The following is a 27,506-nucleotide window of genomic DNA, read 5'->3' on the forward strand; positions in this document are numbered from 1 at the left end:
CCTTAGTAACTAGCTAATTCTTATATTTTGTATATCTTTTTCTTTCTGAATATCATCTTTTTTAAATTTCTTTTCTAAATATCACACTTACCAGACTGATCCCATTTAATTAATAGAGAATGATAAAGATGATGCCTACCTGTAGCTGATTCCCTTTAATATCCTCACAGCTGTTCCACATGTAGACTGTCCTATATAAACCCCTTCCCCAGTTAACAGATGGTACGCCCCCACTAACATCAATACAATGCCATATGTAACAACTTTTTTAAAATAAAAATGTATTTCCATTCCGCTATATGTTACAAAGCATGTGAGAGATCCTGATTACACTCATATGTAGGACATGTGAGATCCTGATAACACTCCATATGTAGGACATGTGAGATCCTGATAACACTCATATGTAGGACATGTGAGATCCTGATTACACTCATATGTAGGACATGTGAGATCCTGATTACACTCATATGTAGGACATGTGAGATCCTGATTACACTCATATGTAGGACATGTGAGATCCTGATAACACTCATATGTAGGACATGTGAGATCCTGATTACACTCATATGTAGGACATGTGAGATCCTGATTACACTCATATACAAGTTATTTCTCTAATTCAATGGGGTATTCAATCTTACATATGATAATCAGTTGGTATTCAGATATTAAATGAGCTTGGAACATCAAGTATCATCTACAAAAGGCATCTTAAATTAGTTTAGCTAGCTTAAATGAACTAAAACCATAACCATTGCTTCAGAAGTGATTGTCTTCCAAAAAGCCATTGAATATTGGTGAAACAAGCCGCTTACAATCATAATCATAGTTTAGTTCAGAATACGGTTCAGATAGTAATTGCATAGTTTAGTTCAGAATACGGTTCAGATAGTAATTGTAATTTAAATTTTTACCATTGGTTCAAAAAAAGTTAAGTATTAGAATTTAAAACCAAAATTGTTGGTTCAGAAAGCAATTGAAATTAAAACATATAACCATTTGTTTCAGAAAGCAATTGTAAACACAACGTTCAGATAGTACTTCTATTGGTTACAAAACTGCTTAAAGCCATTACCATTCAGAAAGCAATTAAAATCAAAACATTTAACTATTTGTTCAAGAGCAAATGCAATTAAAACTAAAATCATTGGTACAGAAAGGTTAATACCTAATACACTAGCTATTAGCCAAGAAACTGATTGAAACTATTGATAATGTGGGCAAATCATTTGTCTCCATAATTAAATTCATTTGCGATAAAGCATGGGGCTAATAATTGTTCCATGATATAATAATTGATTTACGATTTTTACTAAAACTTGTCAAAACACAAAAGACAGGTAATGTGAACTATACTCCCACATTAATATTGTATGAAAGCCTACCTGTTGAGTTCCTGTCCCCAAAAAGGCTGTAAATGTAAAATAAAACCTGTTCAATAAATACATAAGTTAGGGTTGGTGTGTCCAGTCCTGCTATAGTACACACTCCCCCTCAATGCCAGATGGTGCTGTAACATCCGGCTACTGAGTCTGGCACACAGGGTGTGAAATGATGCAGAGTCTCAACTGTATTTACTCATAATACTTTATATATAGACCTCAAAGCATCTTGGTTAATTAACCTCACATTGACTCAGCAGTAGGGGCCATGTGGGGGAAAACAGAAAATTCACAGGGGCTAGGAACAGTAGGGGCTATATGGGGGAAAACAGAAAATTCACAGGGGCTAGGAACAGTAGTGGCCATATGGGGGAAAACAGAAAATTCACAGGGGCTAGGAACAATACTAGTAGGGGCCATATGAGTGAAAACAGAATTCCAAATGACTAATTTTAACACTATTCAAGCTCGTTGTGTAAAGACCACCTGTCTATAATGACCACTTTTCCCCTGTACATTAGGGTGGTCTGTATAGACAGGTTTTACAGTAGTACATTTAGTCAAATTCACACATTCAGCAATTGCTTACAGAGCAACATGCACAAATATAATCTGTGCAATATTATGCTTACATTTTGAAATTCAATATACAAAGTTTTTTGTTTTATTAGGAAGTTTCTGACACATTAAAATTTACAACACAGACTCCAACTATTGTAAAAGGGATATAGCAGAACAGCCTATCCCATTGTAAGAGGATAGCTAAAGGTAGAGGCCAGTATACTGAGAACAAATGCCATCAATATGACAGAGTATAGGAGGTATTGGTGCTCCCCAGTATACTGAGAACAAATGCCATCAATATGACAGAGTATAGGAGGTATTGGTGCTCCTCAGTATACTGAGAACAAATGCCATCAATATGACAGAGTATAGGAGGTATTGGTGCTCCCTTCGGTAGATAGATCACTGACTGAATCACTCCTGGAAATAGCCTAATGGTGTACCAGGGAAAACAGATTTTATCTCTCCATCTGTCAGCAAGTTTATTAATAGAAACAGCCCCATCCCCCTCCATCTTTAAATAGACTGCCAATGAAGCATGCTGAGATAGGGATGGTTTCATTCATTCTTCATTTTACTATAAACATCACAGCTGATGAGGTAAATGACCTATGTTTCGTGAGGACTGCATTATAAGTTTTTACGATAGCCATTGATAAAACTGAATAAGTAAAATGTAACAGCTGCATCAGTTATGTAGCTATGATTCACAGGATACATTGTATACTACACTACACCAGTCGTCGGAGAAGGTCAGAACAACATCAACAACATTGCCTTCTCTACACATTTCACCTATTAATGAGGGAGCTATACTTATAACCATCATTATCCCTCCCCCCACCCCACCCCCTCCTATACCCCTCCAATAGCAGACTTGCCATTAATGGAGAATTTACAGATCTCTTCTCTAACCTTTCAAAAAGTTTTTCTTCTGTCTCGCAATTACTGAGGAAAAATCACAAAGGAGGTTGATTCCTCCTATAATTGTGGTTAGCAACATGAAATAAACAATACTCATTTCATCTGACAAGGCAAGGGGGATATAAAGTAGGAGTCCATTAGTGACTTGGTGACTATGGGACATATTTTCTGATAAAACATAGTGATTTGTATGAAATTGAAAAATGAACATTTTACTTTTTTATTGGGCATAGAACAAATGTAATTGAATAAATTAGTATTCACATCGGTGAATGGAGTTATTCCTGGTATTACAATGGTACAACAGCTGGGTCTCTAACATTGTCTAACACCAAACTCTAAAGCCAGCTTTGGTTTACAGTATCATACAACACCTCATATGGATGAGTCACATGAACCCAGCAGCCTTAGTCAGGAAAAAGGTGTTGTAGTTTGGCTTTGAATTGAAATTTATGGAGCAGATAAAATTAGCATGTGCAGCCACTTTTGGAGTACAGATATCGCCTTATTGCCCCTATTACTAAATACATGTATATCAGGAATACCTGTCCACCAGAGCATGTGCTCATTGGCAGGTGATCTAATTAAGCACCTTCTGTGATACAGTCATGTGTTTAATTTAAAATTGTCCTTGGTACAGATTTCAATTGATAAACAATTGGTTCACATTAATGGTTCCAACCAATTATATAATTATACATCTGATTAAGTTTAATTGGAAGTTTGACTTTAAATTGTTCTGTTAATGTATGTGTTCTCCTATTAAAGTATAAGGGACGATGGAAGGAGAAAAGAGAATAACAGTAGGGGGATAAATAGAAATGAGAAAGAGATAATAGCACAGCAGATACAGATTATTGACCAGAAAAGGGGGTAATTATTTCAGAACAAAAATGAAAAGGAGGCAACTGCTAAATGAAAACAAGAGTCCCATGGGCCTTAACGGTCATCTGACTATTAGTACAATACAACATAGTCGTTTAAAGATTTTAGCCTATTTGACCTCTGTGACCTTGATTGAAGGTCAAGGTAATTCATTTGAACAAACTTGGTAGCCCTTCATCCAAGCATGCTACATGCCCAATATCAGTAGCCTTGGCCTTCTAGTTCTTGAAAAGAAGTCATTTAAAGATTTTAGCCTATTTGACCCCTGTGACCTTAAATGAAGGTCAAGGTCATTTATTTGAACAAACTTGGTATCCCTTCATCCCAGCATGCTACATGCCCAATATCAGTACCCTGGGCCTTCTGGTTCTTAAGAAGAAGTCATTTAAAGATTTTAGCCTATTTGACCCCTGTGACCTTGAATGAAGATCAAGGTCATTCATTTGAACAAACTTGGTAGCCCTTTATCCTAGCATGCCACAGCCTAATATCAGGTCTCTAGGCCTCTTAGTTATTCACAAGAATTTGTTTAAATGATTTTAGCCTATTTGACCCCTGTGACCTTGAATGAAGGTCAAGGTCATTTATTTGAACAAACTTGGTAGCCCTTCATCCCAGCATCCTACCGGCCAAATATCAGTACCCTGGGCCTTCTGGTTCTTGAGAAGAAGTCGTTTAAAGATTTTAGCCTATTTGACCCCTGTGACCTTGAATGAAGGTCAAGGTCATTCATTTGAACAAACTTGGTAGCCCTTCATCCAAGCATGTCACAGGCCCAATATCAGTACCCTGGGCCTTCTGGTTCTTGAGAAGAAGTTGTTTAAAGATTTTAGCCTATTTGACCCTCGTGACCTTGAATGAAGGTCAAGGTCATTTATTTGAACAAACTTGGTAGCCCTTCATCCCAGCATGCCACAGGCCTAATATCAGGTCTCTAGGCCTCTTAGTTATTCACAAGAAGTTGTTTAAAGGATTTTAGCCTATTTGACCCCTGTGACCTTGAATGAAGGTCAAGGTCATTTATTTGAACAAACTTGGTAGCCCTTCATCCCAGCATCCTACAGGCCAAATATCAGTACCCTGGGCCTTCTGGTTCTTGAGAAGAAGTTGTTTAAAGATTTTAGCCTATTTGACCCTCGTGACCTTGAATGAAGGTCAAGGTCATTTATTTGAACAAACTTGGTAGCCCTTCATCCCAGCATCCTACAGGCCCAATATCAGTACCCTGGGCCTTCTGGTTCTTGAGAAGAAGTTGTTTAAAGATTTTAGCCTATTTGACCCCTGTGACCTTGAATGAAGGTCAAGGTCATTTATTTGAACAAACTTGGTAGCCCTTTATCCCAGCATGCCACAGGCCTAATATCAGGTCTCTAGGCCTCTTAGTTTTTCACAAGAAGTTGTTTAAAGGATTTTAGCCTATTTGACCCCTGTGACCTTGAATGAAGGTCAAGGTCATTTATTTGAACAAACTTGGTAGCCCTTCATCCCAGCATCCTACAGGCCAAATATCAGTACCCTGGGCAATCTGGTTCTTGAGAAGAAGTCATTTAAATATTTTAGCCTTTTTGACCCCCGTGACCTTGAATGAAGGTTAAGGTCATTCATTTGAACAAACTTGGTAGCCCTTCATCCAAGCATGTCACAGGCCCAATATCAGTACCCTGGGCCTTCTGGTTTTTGAGAAGAAGTCGTTTAAAGATTTCAGCCTATTTGACCCTCGTGACCTTGAATGAAGGTCAAGGTCATTTATTTGAACAAACTTGGTAGCCCTTCATCCCAGCATGCCACAGGCTTAATATCAGGTCTCTAGGCCGCTTAGTTATTCACAAGAAGTTGTTTAAAGGATTTTAGCCTATTTGACCCCTGTGACCTTGAATGAAGGTCAAGGTCATTTATTTGAACACAAACTTGGTAGCCCTTCATCCCAGCATCCTACAGGGCAAATATCAGTACCCTGGGCCTTCTGGTTCTTGAGAAGAAGTTGTTAAAGATTTTAGCCTATTTGACCCCTGTGACCTTGAATGAAGGTCAAGGTCATTCATTTGAACAAACTTGGTAGCCCTCCATCCCAGCAACCTACAGGCAAATATGAGTACCCTGGGCCTTCCGGTTATTGAGAAGAAGTCGTTTGAATAAAAAGTTACGCACGGGGCACGGCGGACGGCGGACGGCGGACGGCGGACGGCGCACGGCGCACGACGACGGACGGTGCATGATGACAATAGGTCATCCTGACCCTTCGGGTCAGATGACCTAAAAAGACAGTAACAAGGATAGAAATATGAGGCTAAGTAGAGGTTACAAGTGAGGGTAGGGGTAGAGGAGAAATAGGCTGATTTCCAGGATAGAAATATGAGGCTAAGTAGAGGTTACAAGTGAGGGTAGGGGTGGAGGAGAAATAGGCTGATTTCCAGGATAAAATATCAGCTAAATAGAGGACAGATTATGGCTAAGTAAGGTTACAAGTGAGGGTAGGGGTGGAGGAGAAATAGGCTGATTCCAGGATAGAAATATGAGGCTAAGTAGAGGTTACAAGTGAGGGTAGGGGTGGAGGAGAAATAGGCTGATTTCCAGGATAGAAATAGGAGGCTAAGTAGAGGTTACAAGTGAGGGTAGGGGTGGAGGAGAAATAGGCTGATTTCCAGGATAGAAATATCAGGCTAAGTAGAGGTTACAAGTGAGGGTAGGGGTGGAGGAGAAATAGGCTGATTTCCAGGATAGAAATATCAGGCTAAGTAGAGGTTACAAGTGAGGGAAGGGTTGGAGCAGAAAAAGGCTAAGTAGAGGTTACAAGTGAGGGTAGGGGTGGAGGAGAAATAGGCTGATTTCCAGGATAGAAATATGAGGCTAAGTAGAGGTTACAAGTGAGGGTAGGGGTGGAGGAGAAATAGGCTGATTTCCAGGATAGAAATATGAGGCTAAGTAGAGGTTACAAGTGAGGGTAGGGGTGGAGGAGAAATAGGCTGATTTCCAGGATAGAAATATCAGGCTAAGTAGAGGTTACAAGTGAGGGTAGGGGTGGAGGAGAAATAGGCTGATTCCCAGGATAGAAATATGAGGCTAAGTAGAGGTTACAAGTGAGGGTAGGGGTGGAGGAGAAATAGGCTGATTCCCAGGATAGAAATATGAGGCTAAGTAGAGGTTACAAGTGAGGGTAGGGGTGGAGGAGAAATAGGCTGATTCCCAGGATAGAAATATGAGGCTAAGTAGAGGTTACAAGTGAGGGTAGGGGTGGAGGAGAAATAGGCTGATTTCCAGGATAGAAATATCAGGCTAAGTAGAGGTTACAAGTGAGGGAAGGGTTGGAGCAGAAAAAGGCTAAGTAGAAGTTACTAGTGAGGGTAGGGTTGGAGGAGAAATAGGCTGATTTCCAGGATAGAAATATCAGGCTAAGTAGAGGTTACAAGTGAGGGTAGGGGTGGAGGAGAAATAGGCTGATTTCCAGGATAGAAATATGAGGCTAAGTAGAGGTTACAAGTGAGGGTAGGGGTGGAGGAGAAATAGGCTGATTCCCAGGATAGAAATATCAGGCTAACTAGAGGTTACAAGTGAGGGAGGGTTGGGGTGGAGGAGAAATAAGCTGATTATGTTTTTATTAAAGCTTTGTCCTTTTATCTGTAAATTCACTGAAATATGACTATGATTCATACATTTATCATGTTTTATAAGCTTTGTTCAATGAAGAATGGGCTAAGGCCTCTCTCCACAAATCATGTATCTTATTTAAAAAGGAAACGAGACAAAAAAATCTGCCTGAAATGTAATATTATCTGTACAAGCTGTGCTTTATGGAAGTCATATTCCTTTGTAAATAAATCTCGTCATCTTTATATAGTCAGATCAAAGCCAAACTAAAACCCAGTGTGACAGTTATTGTCTCCAACGTGTGTGAATTGGTATTATAGTTATAGCAGATAGATTGTAGACAAGCGTGTTCAACTGTATTTGTGAGCAGACTGCAAACTGCCTAATAGCCAAAACATGCCAGCAATACAAAACCATAATGACTGTATATGTTCTTACTAATTTCATATAACCTGCTTAAAACTAACTAAACATGCCTTGGTTCTTGTTGGGTTTTGTAATGAATATATCGTATCCACAAAATTTTAAACATGTTTTACACATTACATTTGTCAATTCGCTTCAGTTCGATGAGTTTAACATCCTATTAAAATCAGGGTCATTTAAGCATAAATCAGGTTTATAGGTGTTAGACAGCCAGAGTACCTGGAGAAAAACCAGCGATCGTGGTCCAGTACCTACAGGCAACTGCCCCAAATGGGATTCAAACTTGCGACCTAGAGGTAACATGCTGAAATATCTTTTGTAACCACTCGGTCACGATTGCCCAAAATTTGCCAAACTTTTACAGCTGTCTCCAGGAGTAGCATATCTTGACAGGGTGGGTTTGGGTAAGGGTAACACTAATGCCTCCGGCCTCCCCTTCCCCAATATCATGTCAAGGACATCAAAATTTCATTCAAAAATAAGTATTGTGTGAATGAGACATTGGTGGCACATTGCTTGAACTTACATTAGTGACATTTAAGGAAATGTTACTGTTTGGAGAGAAAGCACTGAGTACATGCATATTTATGGATTTTTGTCTAAGATTTCTTTGTACTTCTCTTTATCAGAAAAAAAAAAAATCATTGGACCAAGTTATCCATCAATACATTGACTAGTTACATCCAGGGTAATTATGGTACAGAGATCATATGTATAGATCTTTTAAAACATTCATACTGTCACGTCATCAGGACTGAAATCTCCACTATTAACAATGTATCAGAATTAAAGTATGGATTTTGATATATTGTTGATACTTGATTATATCAGGTCACCAAGTACAAATCAACATACGAGAGTGGGTTGTTTACCTGTATCCATTGTGATCAACCTCCAAGGCTAATTAACAGACTATACCTGTATTGGGTACTGAATTGATGGTAATTCTTTAATCACTGTAAAATCCTATAGGATACAGTTTGTCTATAGAATAAAATGGAGGATTAAAGGATTAAAATAATGAAAAGTAATTCACTTAAAATGAAATGTTAATGAAATAAAGCAACTATATCAAATATTTTTATTGATTATGGAATGTATGGTGTACTCTTTAATTTATATTGATGGTCCTCGCCAACTGTCAATCAAACCGCATGTGACTTTGAATTTTGTATTGTTTATGCTTCAATGTTTGCTTGATATTGAATAGATACAAGTGCGTTTGCAAGCACGAGGCAAGGCTACATACTGCTTGGCAGTCGGCCAATTTAGCAAAGAATTACCATAGCTTTAGTATGATATATACCTGTTATAGCTTTAGTATGATATATACCTGTTATGATGTACAATCTATCACTTCAGTAAAATGTTCCATAGCTTCAGTTTGTACCTATACAAATCTACATTTTCCAGTCCATTCATGATTGATATCTAAAACATCAGTCAGTGATCAAAGCTTTGAGCGTTCTATAGGCATGCCATGATGTATTGATTAGAGGACTAGCTGTGGTAAAGTACACATCATCGTCACGGTGTCCTGTATCCAGGATAGGACTCTCACAGTTCTTTCCCAATGTAGGGATTGTTGACAATAAAAGTTATACTCAGTGTCCATCCCTGGTGATGTATAGCCATATCAGAGGCTTGTCCTTCCTCTATTGTAGTCAGATTATCTCCCTTTATTAGATTATATAACAGGCTTGTAACACAAGCCGTCCTCCCTCTATTGTTGTCAGATTATCTCCCTTTATTAGATTATATAACAGACTTGTAACACAAGCCGTCCTCCCTCTAGTGTCGTCAGATTATCTCCCTTTATTAGATTATATAACAGACTTGTAACACAAGCCGTCCTCCTTCTAGTGTCGTCAGATTATCTCCCTTTATTAGATTGTATAACAGACTTGTAACACAAGCCGTCCTCCCTCTATTGTAGTCAGATTATCTCCCTTTATTAGATTATATAACAGACTTGTAACACAAGCCGTCCTCCCTCTATTGTCGTCAGATTATCTCCCTTTATTAGATTATATAACAGACTTGTAACACAAGCCGTCCTCCCTCTAGTGTCGTCAGATTATCTCCCTTTATTAGATTATATAACAGACTTGTAACACAAGCCGTCCTCCCTCTAGTGTCGTCAGATTATCTCCCTTTATTAGATTATATAACAGACTTGTAACACAAGCCGTCCTCCCTCTAGTGTCGTCAGATTATCTCCCTTTATTAGATTATACAAGGACATAGTCATTCAGATCCCCCGCCATTGGAGATGTCAAAGCTGAAGTAAGTTTGATTGTGAAGACTTATGTGTATGAAAAAAAACAGGAAAAAGGAAGTTGAGCTAAAGAAAGATGGAGTATAATTCAAGTAGAGCGGGGCTGCAATTGTTGAATCAGGTATACAGCCTTGACATTTATATTAGACTATTTACACAAAGATGGGTGGAGTTTTGCAAAGTAACATTTACCATTTACCATAATATTTTCAGCAATGTTTCCATGGTAACGGAAAAAGTGCAAAAAATGAAAACCTAAAAAAAGCAAAAGGTACTACTAGACCATAAAAAGAATGTGTCTATGAAGTTTCGTGGAAATATCTCTGCTGGTTTTAGATTTATGCTCCGGAAATGAACCTGCTACAAAAATATGATATTTTCAGCAATGTTTCTATGGTTACAGAAAAAAGCACAAAAAGTGAAAACCTAAAAATAGCAAAAGGCACTACTAGACCATAAGAACAATGTGTCTATGAAGTTTCATGGAGATATCTCAGCTGGTTTTAGAGTTGTGCTCCGGAAACGATTCTTCCACAAAAATCTGTCATTTTCAGCAATGTTTCCATGGTAACAGAAAAAGTACAAAAAGTGAAAACATTAAAATAGCAAAAGGCACTACTAGACCATAAGACTAATGTGCCTATGGAGTTCCATGCATATTCCAGTTATGCTGCGGAAACGAACCTGGTACAAAAATATGATATTTTCAGCAATGTTTCCATGGTTACGGAAAAAGTGCAAAAAATGAAAACCTAAAAATAGCAAAAGGCACTACTAGACCATAAGAACAATGTGTCTATGAAGTTTCATGGAAATATCTCAGCTGGTTTTAGAGTTGTGCTCCGGAAACGATTCTTACACAAAAATCTGCCATTTTCAGCAATGTTAAATTCCATGGTTACAGAAAAAAGTGCAAAAAGTGAAAACCTTAAAATAGCAAAAGGCACTACTAGACCATAAGACCAATGTGTCAATGAAGTTTCGTGGCAATATCTCTTCTGGTTTTAGAGTTATGCTCCGGAAACGAACATGGTACAAAAATATGATATTTTCAGCAATGTTTCCATGGTTACAGAAAAATGCAAAAAATGAAAACCTAAAAATAGCAAAAGGCACTACTTGACCATAAGACCAATGTGTGTATGAAGTTTCGTGGAAATATCTATACTGGTTTTAGAGTTATGCTCCGGAAACCATTCGAACGGACGGACAGATGACATTATTACGGACGGACGGACGGACGGAACCCATTTGTATATCCCCCGCCAACTTCGTTGGGCGGGGGATAATAACAGGCTTGTAACACAAGCTGTCCTCCTTCTAGTGTCGTCAGATTATCTCCCTTTATTAGATTATATAGCAGACTTGTAACACAAGCCGTCCTCCCTCTAGTGTCGTCAGATTATCTCCCTTTATTAGATTTTATAACAGGCTTGTAACACAAGCCGTCCTCCCTCTGTTGTTGTCAGATTATCTCCCTTTATTAGATTATATAACAGACTTGTAACACAAGCCGTCCTCCCTCTAGTGTTGTCAGATTATCTCCCTTTATTAGATTATATAACAGACTTGTAACACAAGCTGTCCTCCCTCTGTTGTTGTCAGATTATCTCCCTTTATTAGATTATATAACAGACTGATAGATTCTTGTGTCCATTTGTCACTTGTCAGAGCTCTGATGGCGACATCGTTGTGTCCACTTGTCCCCATCAGTATCCATTCAGAACCCATCCTCTTCGTCAGTCACCGTAAACAACAATCCCATGTAAATGGGATTAATTTGTCAACAATACCACACTTCAATTAGCCCTTGTAATCAAAAACATTGCCTTGGATAACAAACTTGTCAACAACAGGAACAAATGGCCACTAGAGTCCTACTGGAGTTGTACGTAATAACATCCATCAAACAGACAGCATCCTTATATTGGAACACAAGGTACTCCCTGCAAACATAATCAATGGAAACACTGAACAATTAGAATGACCTAGACAATATGTTTACATTGGCGTAAGACATGACATATTACCATATCATGATTATTCTTCATTTTCCTGATTTTTATATTTGATTAAGAAAGATTCTGTTGTTAGAAAATTGTGTTAATTTTTTTTTCATTTGATTAAGTTATAAAAAGTCCAATATTCGAAATATGTTTAACTTCTACCTGTGTTTTTAACTGTATTATCAACTGAGAAGTAGCTTCATTTAATGGCCTGACACCTGACATAATTACATTTCAGGACGTATATACAAGAAATTGAACTGATTTCTTCTTTTGACAGTTATTCTTTCATTAGCTATTTGTAAAGGCAAAAACGATTTTGAGTGTTTTGCCAAAATAACATACTAAAAGTTCGTGAAATTCCTTAGACTACTGTGTCAGTCCATCACTAGTCTGGTTAGATCTGTTCCAGTTTTCAGGACACTCATCATTAACAGTATCAGTAAATTCAATTATCATTTAATGCCAATATCAACATATGAATGTCCCCATGATATCTGTGTAACTCTGCTGCAGACAATTAAACAGTGAGGCCAGTAACAAGTGTATGATGAAGCTGAGGAGACTTGCAGCACAACAAGTGATTATCTCCCCTGTATTGCTATAGGCAGTGTTCCTATTTACAGAGCCGTTCTCAAAATATTGTGACAGGGATATACAAACACAAGCCTCCCAGAATAGCCCACCTGAACGTATCCATGGCAACATACCTGATAGGTTGTGAACAAAATGCCTGCCAAGTCCTGTGCATCTACTAGATACCAAAAACTTTGTGACCCCATAATCACTATATATAAAGGTTGGAGTACCAAAATATCCGACAGTGGACACTTAACGCCATCTTCAGGACAACTGATACCATCTCAAGGTCATGCAAGGTCAAGTGTTACTACCTCAAGGTCAAGGATAACAATCCTGTTTATAATGTATACGTAAGTTTTTGTGTTTAAATTTCTTTGGGAGCTCTACTAATTTTAATTAATACACAATCATACACAGTGATAAAAGAGTCTTTAAACCAATCGTCAATATCATTTACAGCATTTATATACCCCAAACCAATGTACATTTGTATGATTCCAGATTGTAAAGAAATAGAGTGACCACTAAGTTGGTATTTCCTTTGATATTGTGTAAGAGTGTTATGTATGTGTATAATAACAGTGTTGGCTCCAGGCCTATACACTAAGTACATGCCTGAGGTACCACTGTAGCATCTCCTACAACCACTGCCAGCAGTAGTCTACACCTCTGATCTACATACAAGTGTAGGTGTTGATACCAGGGTAAAAATATACATGTCATTCTCCCTTACTTCCTATAAACCTCCTCCCTAGACCCCCTCCTGTATGTATCTACCTATACACAAGTGCCCGCACTCTATAACATTTACAACTGTAATTCTTCTATCCCTGAATATCCTTACCCTTGTAGGTTATCTGTGTTCTCACACAAATAATTTTTACCAATTACAAAATTCATTTAATTATGCCCTCATTCCTCGGTTTATCCTGGCCCATATAGTCCAGTAAAGATAGGGTGTTACCCCAAAATAATTGCAACAGAATTTTTTCTTTGTTTTTCATTCAGATCTGACTTTGTTTTTATACAAGAAAAAAAGACGCCACAAAAAAAATTGGGAAAGTGTTTTTCTTGACCCCCAAAAAAATCAGAACAAGAGATCCCAGAGGGATCTTGGCGCCCACCAAAGAATGATATATATCTGACAAAGGAAAGATGGATCTTTTCTCTACTTTTTAAACTTTTTCAAACATACTACATATAAAATTTGAGACAGATCGTTTCAGTACCTTTTGAGAAATAGCGGTAAGAAACTTCAACTATCAAAATCCAAGATGACTACTTGGCGGCCATCTTGTTGATCAATCGGTCCCAAATCACAATATGCTTAACTAGGGCCCTAGGGGAACCTGCATGTGAAAGGAGTAGATATGATAGGACCAGTATTTGGCCTTAATTTTTCAGGCCGAAAAAAAATTAACTCTGATCCCCAATTTCATATCAATAAATACTCTCATACTTGCCATTCATCAAAACATAATTTTTTATAACCATGTACACGATGTGTCCCACCTATGACGTCATCAAATTGATGATTTTCCTCTTCTCGCCAAATTTTGCTAGAAATTCATCATCTTTAGGTTAGAAAAGGCTTGAAATGGATTTGGCCGCCACCTTGGAGCAACTTTACATTTTGCATGGATATGCGTAAATACACGATACACAACATGTGAAAATTTCTTTCTGCTCCATGAAGGCGGCCACATTCATTTTTAGAGAAAACCACTCAAAAAGTATGATTTTTCAAGGATTTTTGTGAAAAATGGCGGGAAACTGCATGTTGATGACGTCATAGTGAACATAATTGGCACATGCGGGATATTTTCGAGATGTAATGTGTTAGCAAATGTATTCAGCTGTTATATGACAAATATGTTGTTCTTTACTGGAGAATTAATTTTGAGTCTTAACTTACCTTCTCCTTTGAGAAAGATCCATTCAATACTTTCTGAGAAATAGCGATAACAAACTTTGAATATCAAAATCCAAGATGGCTGCCTGGCAGCAATCTTGTTGGCCGATCGATCCCAAATCACAATATGCACAACTAGGGCCCTCGGGGAACCTACTTATAAAATTTGAGACGGATCCCTTCAGTACTATCTGAGAAATAGCGATAACAAACTTTAACTATCAAAATCCAAGATGGCTGCCTGGTGGCCATTTTGTTCACCGATTGGTCCAAAAATACAATATGCACAACTAGGGCCCTAGGGGAACCTACATATTAAATTTGAGAAAGATCCCTTCAGCACTTTTGAGAAAATAGGGATGTCAAACCTTAACTATCAAAATCCAAAGATGGCTGCCTGGCGTCCATCTTGTTTTTCCTATCAGCCTCAAAATCTGTATGGCACAACTAGGGACCAAGGGTAGCCTCCATGTGAAGTTTGAACAAAATCCCTTCAGTAGTTTCAAGATGTCTGCCTGGTGGCCATATTGTTTTTCCGATCAGCCTCAAAATATGTATGGCACAACTAGGGACCAAGGGTAACCTCCATGTGAAGTTTGAACAAAATCCCTTCAGTAGTTCTCAAGAAATATTGATAACAAACTTTAACTGCCAAAATCAAGAATGGCTGTCTGGTGGCCATCTTGTTTTTACGATCAGCCACAAAATCTGTATGGCACAAATATGGACCGAGGGGACCCTCCATGTGAAGTTTGAACAAAATCCCTGCAGCAGTTTTTAAGAAATAGTGATAACAAGCATTGTTTACGGATGGGCGACGGACAACGGACGACGGACCACGGACGCAGGGTGATTTGAATAGCCCACCATCTGATGATGGTGGGCTAAAAATAGGGATATTTGCATAATTTGCCAACTTTGAAGCCAAATACAAACTTACATAGTTATCATGAGATACTAGAAAATTAATGTATGACAAGAACATTATAAGGACAGCACAGATTGCTAAAAACATAAGTTGAAATCAACACAGGGAAAAAGTATGACAGCATGAAAATTGCATAATTATTTCCTTGCAAAAGCCAAATATGCTTTTGTTGGATTGTTAAGATAAAAATTGTTATTATCAACAATACCATTGATACTCATTTTGGTGGAATCTTTTTAAATAAAACTTGTTGATCAAAGGCTTTAAAAGTAAAACATTTTACTTTCACTACCTGAGATAATATGGTTGCTCAAAGTTGGTCTTTTGGCCTTTTCCAAGGACATTTTGAAGTCCAAATTGAATAATATGTCTTTTTCATTCAAAAATTATTCAGTAAGTACCGTCTCAAGTGTTTAGATAGTTATTAATTCAGATTCTATGAAGGCTATACTCACCTAAAAGAGACTATTATATCAAGATATCCCCAAATATAAAAGACGTGAGATTGATCAAATTTAGTGCCAATTTGACTAAACTTCTCTAATTGGCCTAAAAGTCCTTAAGTTGAAATGTCAAAAATGTGAATATCTATTTTGTGACTAATCAGATTGCAAAATCCTTTGGCAGATATTACCACCATAATTTTGGTATTCAGTCAAATTAACGTGATAGGAAGTTTTTACTACTAAATAAGATGTGCATATTTATATTGCTTTTACAACAAATGATAAAAATAACAAGTTCAAAATATACAAAAAAGGATATAACATATTTGGAAGCATTTGCTTTTTTATTTTCCAAAATACTAACTACCAAAATGGATGTTTTGCCAAAAATCTAAGTATAAAAACACTTCAAATTGGCACGATCAGTCAACTTCACATGTTAATATTTAGGTTTTTTCTAGCTATTGTATTATCGATCATGCATTAATATCAAAGAATATGTTTTTTCTTTCAGGCATCAAACATAAACTGATATAGTTCAGGGTAGGATTTTATAAATGTTTGCATCTTAAAAGAACAAAAACGGTAATGCTAGCTAAATTCAAAAGGTTTTGAGCCGTTTTCATCCTTCTTTATTTCTCTTGGATTGACTGAAATTATTTTATCATTTCAACTTATTTGTACTAACCTAAAGTTTGTCTTACTATATACCCGATTTCATATTTCAAGTATTGCAAAAATAGCAGATATTGTACTTTAAAAGTGGTCAAAAGTGTAATTTCTATATATTTTCTTATTTTTCAGGTGTTGAAAAAACGACTTTCCAAACATATGATTTTTGGCGACTTTTTTCATGGTAAAATACTAAGATCCTCCAACCCAAAAAGCAAAAAACAAATTCTGTTGCAATTATTTGGAGGTTAGGCCTCTATTTTTCGTACTGGACTAATACAGCCACCTTTCTTACCAATTACAAAATTCATCTAATTGTGTCCTCAGGCATACTCAAGTTTACTTTTGCCCTCACGCTGATCTTGCTTATCAATCCCAGTATTTATCTGGCTGTGCCATCCCCTTCCAAGTAACCTAGCTGTGCCTTCATTTCAAAACTTTATATTATCACCTAACTATCGAAGTGTAACCACACCTTCTAAGTGTACCTGTCCCTTTATATAAGTCCTTTTAAACACTACCCAATCATCTAATTGTGTCCACACCTTCTAAGTTTGCCTTCATACTTTACCCAATCATCTAGATTAGCCCCATGCTTCAGTTTAACTTTCTAAAATGACTTCTTTTTCTGACTGCAGACAACCTTTCATATAAATTATAAGTATTCAGTTATTCCAATCTATTAAAATGCCAAATAGTTAACAAGACTTACTATAAGGTATACTGCTTGTCGTTGATAGATAGAGGAGGGTCTACCTGATTATCCCTCTAGACTACAACACTTTACTGTCTAGCTGTACTTTAACACCCCATTAACTTACTCTCCATACCAACAGTTGAAAGAAATATTGCTAAAATTTTACATTGTCAAAAGAATCATTCATGAAACTTTATTTCAAAATTCTTTTCATAATCTTGAAAACTATGCTCTTGGAATAATTGTCCTTTGTTTTCTGCGGGTTAAAAATGGAAAGCAACGGATGAAGTATTGTCAGATAAGAATTCCTTTCCCATATTGGTTATAGTTGATCATGATTTTCAGGTCTCAGCAGTCCCTGTTCGTGTCTCGGTGGTAACTGTACTATACTGGTACACAGATACTGTCCCAATCACAGGCACTTTAAACAACTATCACATCTTCTTTTGTTACAGGCAAAAGCTAATCCTGGCTGTTCTACTAGTAATTAGATCAATCTTACTGCTCTTATATGAGGCGAAATTTGGAACAAAAACCCCTTTACATTACTGAGAGAGCGTGAGCACAATCTTATAAAATTTTCTTTATGAGATTTCAAATTGTTTCTCTTCCCATTAGAATGTGTTTTTTTTCTTTTAGCACATTCATTAATTAGGACAAAATTTGAGAGTTTGTTCAGGTACAACTAAAGAATAGCAATTGTCTTATCAATGAAATAAAAAATGATGGCAGCAGTTTCACATTAGTAACCAAAGATCAACATGAGTACCATGTATGCCTCTAGGAGTATTCAAAAACCATAATGCTTCCCTTGTTATTCCACATCATCCTCTATAAGTGTAAAGATTGCAAAACTATACAGCTTATTGTCTACAAAAGAACAGTGGAAACTACCGTATCTCATTTATAAATCATATTTCTCTAAACTGTCACCATGGTAAGTTATAGAAACTATAACCGAGAAAATGCCACCGTGGTAGGGAAGCAGTGGAACTCTCCTTTCATCAAGATGGCCAGAGTATTCTATAATCAAACATATTCCTGCTCATGTGGGTTTCCCCCTGTACTCTCCCAAATTTACCATCAGGAACTTTTATTTTGGGCAGCAAGAGTGTTTAATAGAAGTTGATATATAACTGGTTTTACCATTTTTGTCAAATGAATACATTCTCAAATAAAGCAGCCCAACTTAGATTTGTACCTAGAATCTCTAATCAATGGACACATATAAATATATAAAGCTATACCAATGCACTCCCAGCCAAAAACATTTGGTATTTGTCAGTAAGATGAGTTTGATAAGGTGTTATATCATTTCTTGGACTGTGAACATGACTTTAGGCATGAGTATATTTTCCTCTTCAATATCGGCCTGTATGACCTAAATCTCTACTTTGAATCTGTACCACCTCTACACACTGGCCAATACTGATCAATTATATATATATATATATACTTCAATGATCTCACCATCCTATAAATAGTCCCAAGGGCAAAATATGAAGGTTATAATTCAATAACAGAATCCAATGACCATTGGTCAGTACCCAACTCTAGCCTATTGTGAATAGGAATCAGTGGCATCTTGCTGATTGACATCCCTATCATAACTTATGAGCCATCTAGTTTCTATTTTTGTTTGGTAGTTCCCAGTTTGATAATAAAGGGAGCAGTAGATTGACCATTAAAACAAAAGATTATCCTTCCTCGCTGGCCCAAACTGCCATAACGGGAGAGATTAGACCAGAAGGAGACATAAGAGGTGTTTTATTGTTCTCTAGAGACGAGTCTATGTGGAATAGACCAATAGTTCTGGCCAGTCTGAACCAAGATAATGCAGTTCATATATCATATGTTCTTGAAGCCTTCGACTTTGCCTGATTTTGGGAAATCAAAATATGGCTTGGATTTTTTTTTTCTTTTATTTTCTCTGAAGACCACAAAATAGTCTGGTGATTTTATTTCCCCTGATAAACTTAGGACAAACAAGGTCACCTCCAGGTTGACTTTTAAACTCTGCCAATGTTAAGCCTTGTATCTAGGCCAGTAACTTTCTATAGGAGGTAAAGGGTGCAGTCCCCTATGACAAGCCGTTTGGGTTTTTACCTATTGAAATGAAGATATCTGTATTTGAAATAAAGATATCTGTATTTGAATTAGAGATATCTGAATTTGAATTACAGATATCTCAATTTAAAAAAGAGATATCTCTAATTAAACACGAAATAGAGATATCTCTAATTCAAATACAGATATCTCTAAATCAATTAAAAATATCTTTATTTCAAAAAGTGATATCTGCATTTCATTGTTAATAAAGATATCTGCATTTAAAATAAAGATATCTTTAATTCAAATACAGATATCTCTAATTCAATTAAAGATACCTCTATTTCAGATGCAAACATCTCTAATTGTTGTAGAAATACAGATATCTTTATTTCAAATACAGATATCTCTATTTGAATTAAAGACATCTTTATCTGACATGAAACAGAGATATCTGTATTTACCTATCAAATAGGAAAAACGGCTGCTCCCTTGACTCTCCGTTATGCGCATGACGGAAGTAAAGCAGTAGTAGCGCAAAATGGTGGGGAATGCAGACCATGTTACAATATATCCGCTTTCAATATTATTTAATCATAGCTGCAACATTTCGCTCTGTTTTCCGGAGAGCAGTTGCCATGTCCTGTTCTTAAGAAATCCCCTCCAAATAGCAAGTTTATCAGTGTGATAGACCTACAGTTATCATACATGCATATGGATTCTAAAAATCCAATTTAATTACAAGCGTTTCATTAACATTTATCAGGATTAGGGAGTAATCATTATTTTCTTTGTGTTTCAAAATTTATCTTTGTACTGAGCAAACATGTATAAATATAGATATCTTTAATTCAAATAGAGATATCTCTATTTTAAATAGAGATATCTTTAATTCAAATAGAGATATCTCTATTTTAAATAGAGATATCTGTATTGCAAAGTAATTGCAGATATATCTAATTCAACTAAAGACATCTCTTTTTTCTCTATTTTAAATAGAGATATCTGTATTTGAAATAGAGATATCCGTATTTGAATTAGAGATATCTGTATTTAAAATGAAGACCTCTCTATATAAAAAAAATTAAATATATTTTTATTTTAAATAGGGATATCTTTAATTGAAATAGAGATATATCTATTTTAAATAAAGATAATAATTAAAGATATCTCTTATAAATATTAAGATATCTCATTTACGATTAAAGATATATGTAATTCAATTATCTGAATTTGAAATAGAGATATCTGTAATTTAAAAGAAGATATTTCTTTTTTCAATAGAAATAGAGGTATCTGTATTTAAATATGACATATCGTTATTTAAATTCCAGATATCTTTAATTAAATTGAGATATCTTCATTTTAAATAGGGATATATCATTAATTAAATACAGATATCTTTATTTCAATAGGTAAAACCCGAACGGCTTGCCATAGCCCCCAGGGGAGCAGAGGTATTATGGATAGAGTAAACTATTAATGCTACCAAAAATCTCTGTGCCCAACACATTTTAGCAGGTGCATAACACATATCGGTAATTTTGATTGTGCAAAAAAATTAACAGCTGATGCCTTACAGGTGTAATATCCTCTTCTTGACTAATATCATGAAATGATAACAGTATTTGAATTTTTATAGTACCAACTCTTTAAATATGCTTTATTCATGTTTTAGATTTTTCAAAAAGGTCTCGTATCAAAGCATCACTTGTTCTTGATATTCTCCTATTAAAACCTTGGGCACCATTTTGTTTAATGTGCCTTCCCTGAAGTCACTTCTGATTTATTGCAAAATATTAGCAGTGAATATGATAACTTAAATTGATATCCCAGATACAGAAATAGCAATATTTTACAATATTTCTGATTTTAACAGTTGTGTTTTACATTTCCTAACAGCATTCTCTTAGGCAGCAAAGCCTATTGATTTGATTTGTTAAAAGTTTGAATTCCGTTCTCGTACAACACTGGGAGATATATTGATCTAACAGCTTAAATGGCAACTTCCATAAATTAGAAACAACTAAAAGTATTTACGGCCCTAGGACTAGCTTCCTACTACACTTCTAGGAAATACTGTATTCCTGCCTTAAAATTGGTTCATCTGTCTCCAAACATTCAAAATCATTAATCTAAATTTTAAAATTTAAAGGTAAAATATTTTTCCTTTCATTTCATTAGTTTTCCTGATCGATAGATAAAGCTGAGGTATCACATGCAGTACTTTGTAAGCTGGTGAAACTGGGACTATATCACACACCAATCAATACTAAAACAGTGACGAGTTTGTCACGGCTGTGGAACTCTTCTACTTAATGTTTTTTGTCTCGGATAGATTGATCTAGGCAACAAATGTATAAATTACTGCTGTCTTAAACTAAAATGAAATCCAAGTAGGAGTATGTGTGTATATGTGTTCCTGGCTTTCAGAATTACCCCATCCCTATAACACAGAGAAGCACCAAATTGTCACAACTCGTGATCGTCAAACAGATTTGTTGATACAGCTGAAAGCTACAGTAGCAATCATTAATAATTTGTATGAAGATTGGTTTGGTACGGAGCCTGAATTGGAACAAATAGAGTGCCATCAAGTCTATATTATACTGTGTGTTTAGTGTCTATAATCATGGCAGGACAAGGGAGCTAACTCAGCCAATCAGAATTTATCACCCATTCCGACGTCCATTACAAGGTAATGCATCATAATCGAGGACTAATTTCCATCGATCATTCTGGCGACACGAAGATGAAGATGTAGTGAAAAACTAAGGAAATGAAGCAAACTCTACATATGTACATTTCCTGCTAGATTTCTGCTCACTTGGTCAATAATTCCTGATAAATGTCATGATCATGGAGAAAGGGCTACACATAAAGCTTAGAGTCGAAACATAATATCATATTTCTGTTACAATATTTGGTATATAGCTGTAATTACACAGGCATTTCACAGCGCTTTATAACATACAAAATTACCTCTCAAGACTTGTAAAGATCTAAGTACCTCCACCCTAGTTCTGATAAATCTGGCCGGGCCTTGGCCTTTGATAGAAAACATCATTTTTAAGTGGCTATTACAGTTCTAGTTACTATGTTTATTGCAAAATAAAGTTCTGATCAAGTTTCATCCAAATCTGTTTGTATGTCAACAGCCTGATCAACTGACAGCAAAACAGTTTGAAGAATTAAAAGGTAACAAAAGTTAATGTTGAACTGTTTTTAAGTTATTCAAAATAATTTTTTTTTTATATAGACCACATTATCAACATCATTAATGATAATGTTTTCCTAAAATCAGATCATGTTTTGGAAAGAAAATTTTCTGAATTATGTTGATTCCTATTCAAGTCACGTAAAGGCATGTCGTTAAGTGTTTGATTCTGATGCCCACAAAGACTTATCATACTGAGTAGTTAGACTAAAACAGAGATCCAGGCTAGTGAAAACCGCATAAACAGATTTACTTATCATGTACAAAAACAATGAATTCAAATGCAATGTGCTTCCATGTTTACTCAAGATTGACTTTCAAATAATTTACCAAAAAAAAATAATTTCATATTTAAAAAGAATTTATTTTTTAAATATTTGAACTCACACTTTATCTAAAATTTATAACCAATTTTATATGTTTGCTTTGAAAGGTGATTAAAAAATAAATCAGCTGATTATGCATTTTATTTATGCTCAATACATGATTGTGAAAGGTAAAAATGAATTTTTGTAATGAAATATTCATAAAAGTATTAACTGTATCAATAACATACAAGTTTTAATGTCCCATTTCACATAAAGTAAGTACTGTCCAACCACAAGATACGCTGACGATATTTGTACGATGTCCGGTGAATAAGCCGATCATTGCCCTGACATCATATGAAATTACCCGATAAGCATTATATGTTCGGTCGATATTCACTGCCTCACCGGTCCTCAAAAAAATCTCTTTCGAAACAGACATAGTATGATTACCTCACGGCCTCCTTTTTATGTAAATGATGTGTGACAAAATTTTTGACTGGTGCTGTCTGATGTCGGAAAAATGGCAAAACCACTGGTGTTTTCCATAATACCCTTTATCCCGGATGATCGTTGTGACCAAAGCATTACACACAACAATATCAGTATTGTTCTGATCACACATAATAATTTCAGTGTACTAAGTACTACACAAAGTATTGTCCCTGTGTTCCACACAAGTAAACCTCCTAACTACAAAATTGTCAAAAAGATAAGCCCTATTATATCATAAATTTGCAAATCAATTACAAATGTAATTTTCATAAGCACACATATCCTCCTAAATATCTGAAATTTTGTCCCAATTTTACAAGTCAATTACACAAACATACTCCAAATTAAAACAGGAGTATTGTCCCAGTTTTGAGTGCTATCCTAACCACATCCCAAATACCAGACAGTTATATGTATCATATACTACACACAAGTTAATGATACCGTATAAAGACAGTTATATGTATCATATACTACACACAAGATAATGATATTGTAAATACCAGACAGTTATATGTATCATATACTACACACAAGTTAATGATACTGTATACCAGACAGTTATAGGTATCATATACTACATACAAGTTAATGATACTGTATACCAGACAGTTATATGTATCATATACTACACACAAGTTAATGATACTGTATACCAGACAGTTATATGTATCATATACTACACACAAGTTAATGATACTGTATACCAGACAGTTATATGTATCATATACTACACACAAGTTAATGATATTGTATACCAGACAGTTATATGTATCATATACTACACACAAGTTAATGATACTGTATACCAGACAGTTATATGTATCATATACTACACACAAGTTAATGATATTGTATACCAGACAGTTATATGTATCATATACTACACACAAGTTAATGATACTGTATACCAGACAGTTATAGGTATCATATACTATACACACAAGTTAATGATACGTAAGACAGTTATATGTATCATATACTACACACAAGTTAATGATATTGTATACCAGACAGTTATATGTATCATATACTACACACAAGTTAATGATACTGTATACCAGACAGTTATATGTATCATATACTACACACAAGTTAATGATACTGTATACCAGACAGTTATATGTATCATATACTACACACAAGTTAATGATACTGTATACCAGACAGTTATATGTATCATATACTACACACAAGTTAATGATACTGTATACCAGACAGTTATATGTATCATATACTACACACAAGTTAATGATATTGTATACCAGACAGTTATATGTATCATATACTACACACAAGTTAATGATACTGTATACCAGACAGTTATATGTATCATATACTACACACAAGTTAATGATACTGTATACCAGACAGTTATATGTATCATATACTACACACAAGTTAATGATACCGTATACCAGACAGTTATATGTATCATATACTACACACAAGTTAATGATATTGTATACCAGACAGTTATATGTATCATATACTACACACAAGTTAATGATACCGTATACCAGACAGTTATATGTATCATATACTACACACAAGTTAATGATACTGTATACCAGACAGTTATATGTATCATATACTACACACAAGTTAATGATACCGTATACCAGACAGTTATATGTATCATATACTACACACAAGTTAATGATACCGTATACCAGACAGTTATATGTATCATATACTACACACAAGTTAATGATACTGTATACCAGACAGTTATATGTATCATATATACTACACACAAGTTAATGATACTGTATACCAGACAGTTATATGTATCATATACTACACACAAGTTAATGATATGTATACCAGACAGTTATATGTATCATATACTACACACAAGTTAATGATACTGTATACCAGACAGTTATATGTATCATATACTACACACAAGTTAATGATACTGTATACCAGACAGTTATATGTATCATATACTACACACAAGTTAATGATACTGTATACCAGACAGTTATATGTATCATATACTACACACAAGTTAATGATACTGTATACCAGACAGTTATATGTATCATATACTACACACAAGTTAATGATACTGTATACCAGACAGTTATATGTATCATATACTACACACAAGTTAATGATACTGTATACCAGACTTTTATATACAACAAGTTGATATGTATCATGTATCATATACTACACACAAGTTAATGATACTGTATACCAGACAGTTATATGTATCATATACTACACACAAGTTAATGATACTGTATACCAGACAGTTATATGTATCATATACTACACACAAGTTAATGATACTGTATACCAGACAGTTATATGTATCATATACTACACACAAGTTAATGATACTGTATACCAGACAGTTATATGTATCATATACTACACACAAGTTAATGATACCGTATACCAGACAGTTATATGTATCATATACTACACACAAGTTAATGATACCGTATACCAGACAGTTATATGTATCATCATATACTACACACAAGTTAATGATACTGTATACCAGACAGTTATATGTATCATATACTACACACAAGTTAATGATACTGTATACCAGACAGTTATATGTATCATATACTACACACAAGTTAATGATATGTATACCAGACAGTTATATGTATCATATACTACACACAAGTTAATGATACTGTATACCAGACAGTTATATGTATCATATACTACACACAAGTTAATGATACCGTATACCAGACAGTTATATGTATCATATACTACACACAAGTTAATGATACTGTATACCAGACAGTTATATGTATCATATACTACACACAAGTTAATGATACCGTATACCAGACAGTTATATGTATCATATACTACACACAAGTTAATGATACCGTATACCAGACAGTTATATGTATCATATACTACACACAAGTTAATGATACTGTATAACCAGACAGTTATATGTATCATATACTACACACAAGTTAATGATACCGTATACCAGACAGAGATATGTATCATATACTACACACAAGTTAATGTACCGTATATACCAGACAGTTATATGATCATATACTACACACAAGTTAATGATACTGTATACCAGACAGTTATATGTATCATATACTACACACAAGTTAATGATACCGTATACCAGACAGTTATATGTATCATATACTACACACAAGTTAATGATACCGTATACCAGACAGTTATATGTATCATATACTACACACAAGTTAATGATACCGTATACCAGACAGTTATATGTATCATGTACTACACACAAGTTAATGATACCGTATACCAGACAGTTATATGTATCATATACTACACACAAGTTAATGATACCGTATACCAGACAGTTATATGTATCATATACTACACACAAGTTAATGATACTGTATACCAGACAGTTATATGTATCATATACTACACACAAGTTAATGATACTGTATACCAGACAGTTATATGTATCATATACTACACACAAGTTAATGACACTGTATACCAGACAGTTATATGTATCATATACTACACACAAGTTAATGATATTGTATACCAGACAGTTATATGTATCATATACTACACACAAGTTAATGATACTGTATACCAGACAGTTATATGTATCATATACTACACACAAGTTAATGATACCGTATACCAGACAGTTATATGTATCATATATACTACACACAAGTTAATGATACTGTATACCAGACAGTTATATGTATCATATACTACACACAAGTTAATGATACCGTATAAAGACAGAGATATGTATCATATACTACACACAAGTTAATGATACCGTATACCAGACAGAGATATGTATCATATACTACACACAAGTTAATGATACCGTATAAAGACAGAGATATGTATCATATACTACACACAAGTTAATGATACCGTATACCAGACAGAGATATGTATCATATACTACACACAAGTTAATGATACCGTATACCAGACAGTTATATGTATCATATAATACACAAAAGTTAATGATACCGTATACCAGACAGTTATATGTATCATATACTACACACAAGTTAATGATACCCGTATACCAGACAGTTATATGTATCATATACTACACACAAGTTAATGATACCGTATACCAGACGGTTATATGTATCATATACTACACACAAGTTAATGATATTGTATA

At 35.2% G+C, this 27,506-nt stretch overlaps 1 protein-coding gene across 4 annotated transcripts in view; it reads right to left on the minus strand.

The window, feature by feature from the left end:
* LOC138320547 (uncharacterized) overlaps positions 1-27,506 on the minus strand; it is a 263,661-nt gene that overhangs the window by 19,999 nt on the left and 216,156 nt on the right. The window contains exon 1 of one of the 4 annotated variants that reach the window (XM_069263584.1): positions 9,103-10,544. The exons of 2 other annotated variants lie outside the window; for them this stretch is intronic. Coding sequence is in view for 1 of the 2 variants with exons in the window: in XM_069263580.1 (XP_069119681.1) it covers positions 1,389-1,451 (63 nt within the window). In the remaining variant the exon portion in view is untranslated. Of the gene's footprint in view, positions 1-1,388; positions 1,558-9,102; positions 10,545-27,506 lie in introns of those variants that run through there. One more of the 4 variants, XM_069263580.1, reaches the window with a different exon arrangement.

The sequence above is a fragment of the Argopecten irradians genome, chromosome 4 (genome assembly GCF_041381155.1).
Source record: "Argopecten irradians isolate NY chromosome 4, Ai_NY, whole genome shotgun sequence".
NCBI lineage: Eukaryota > Metazoa > Mollusca > Bivalvia > Pectinida > Pectinidae > Argopecten > Argopecten irradians.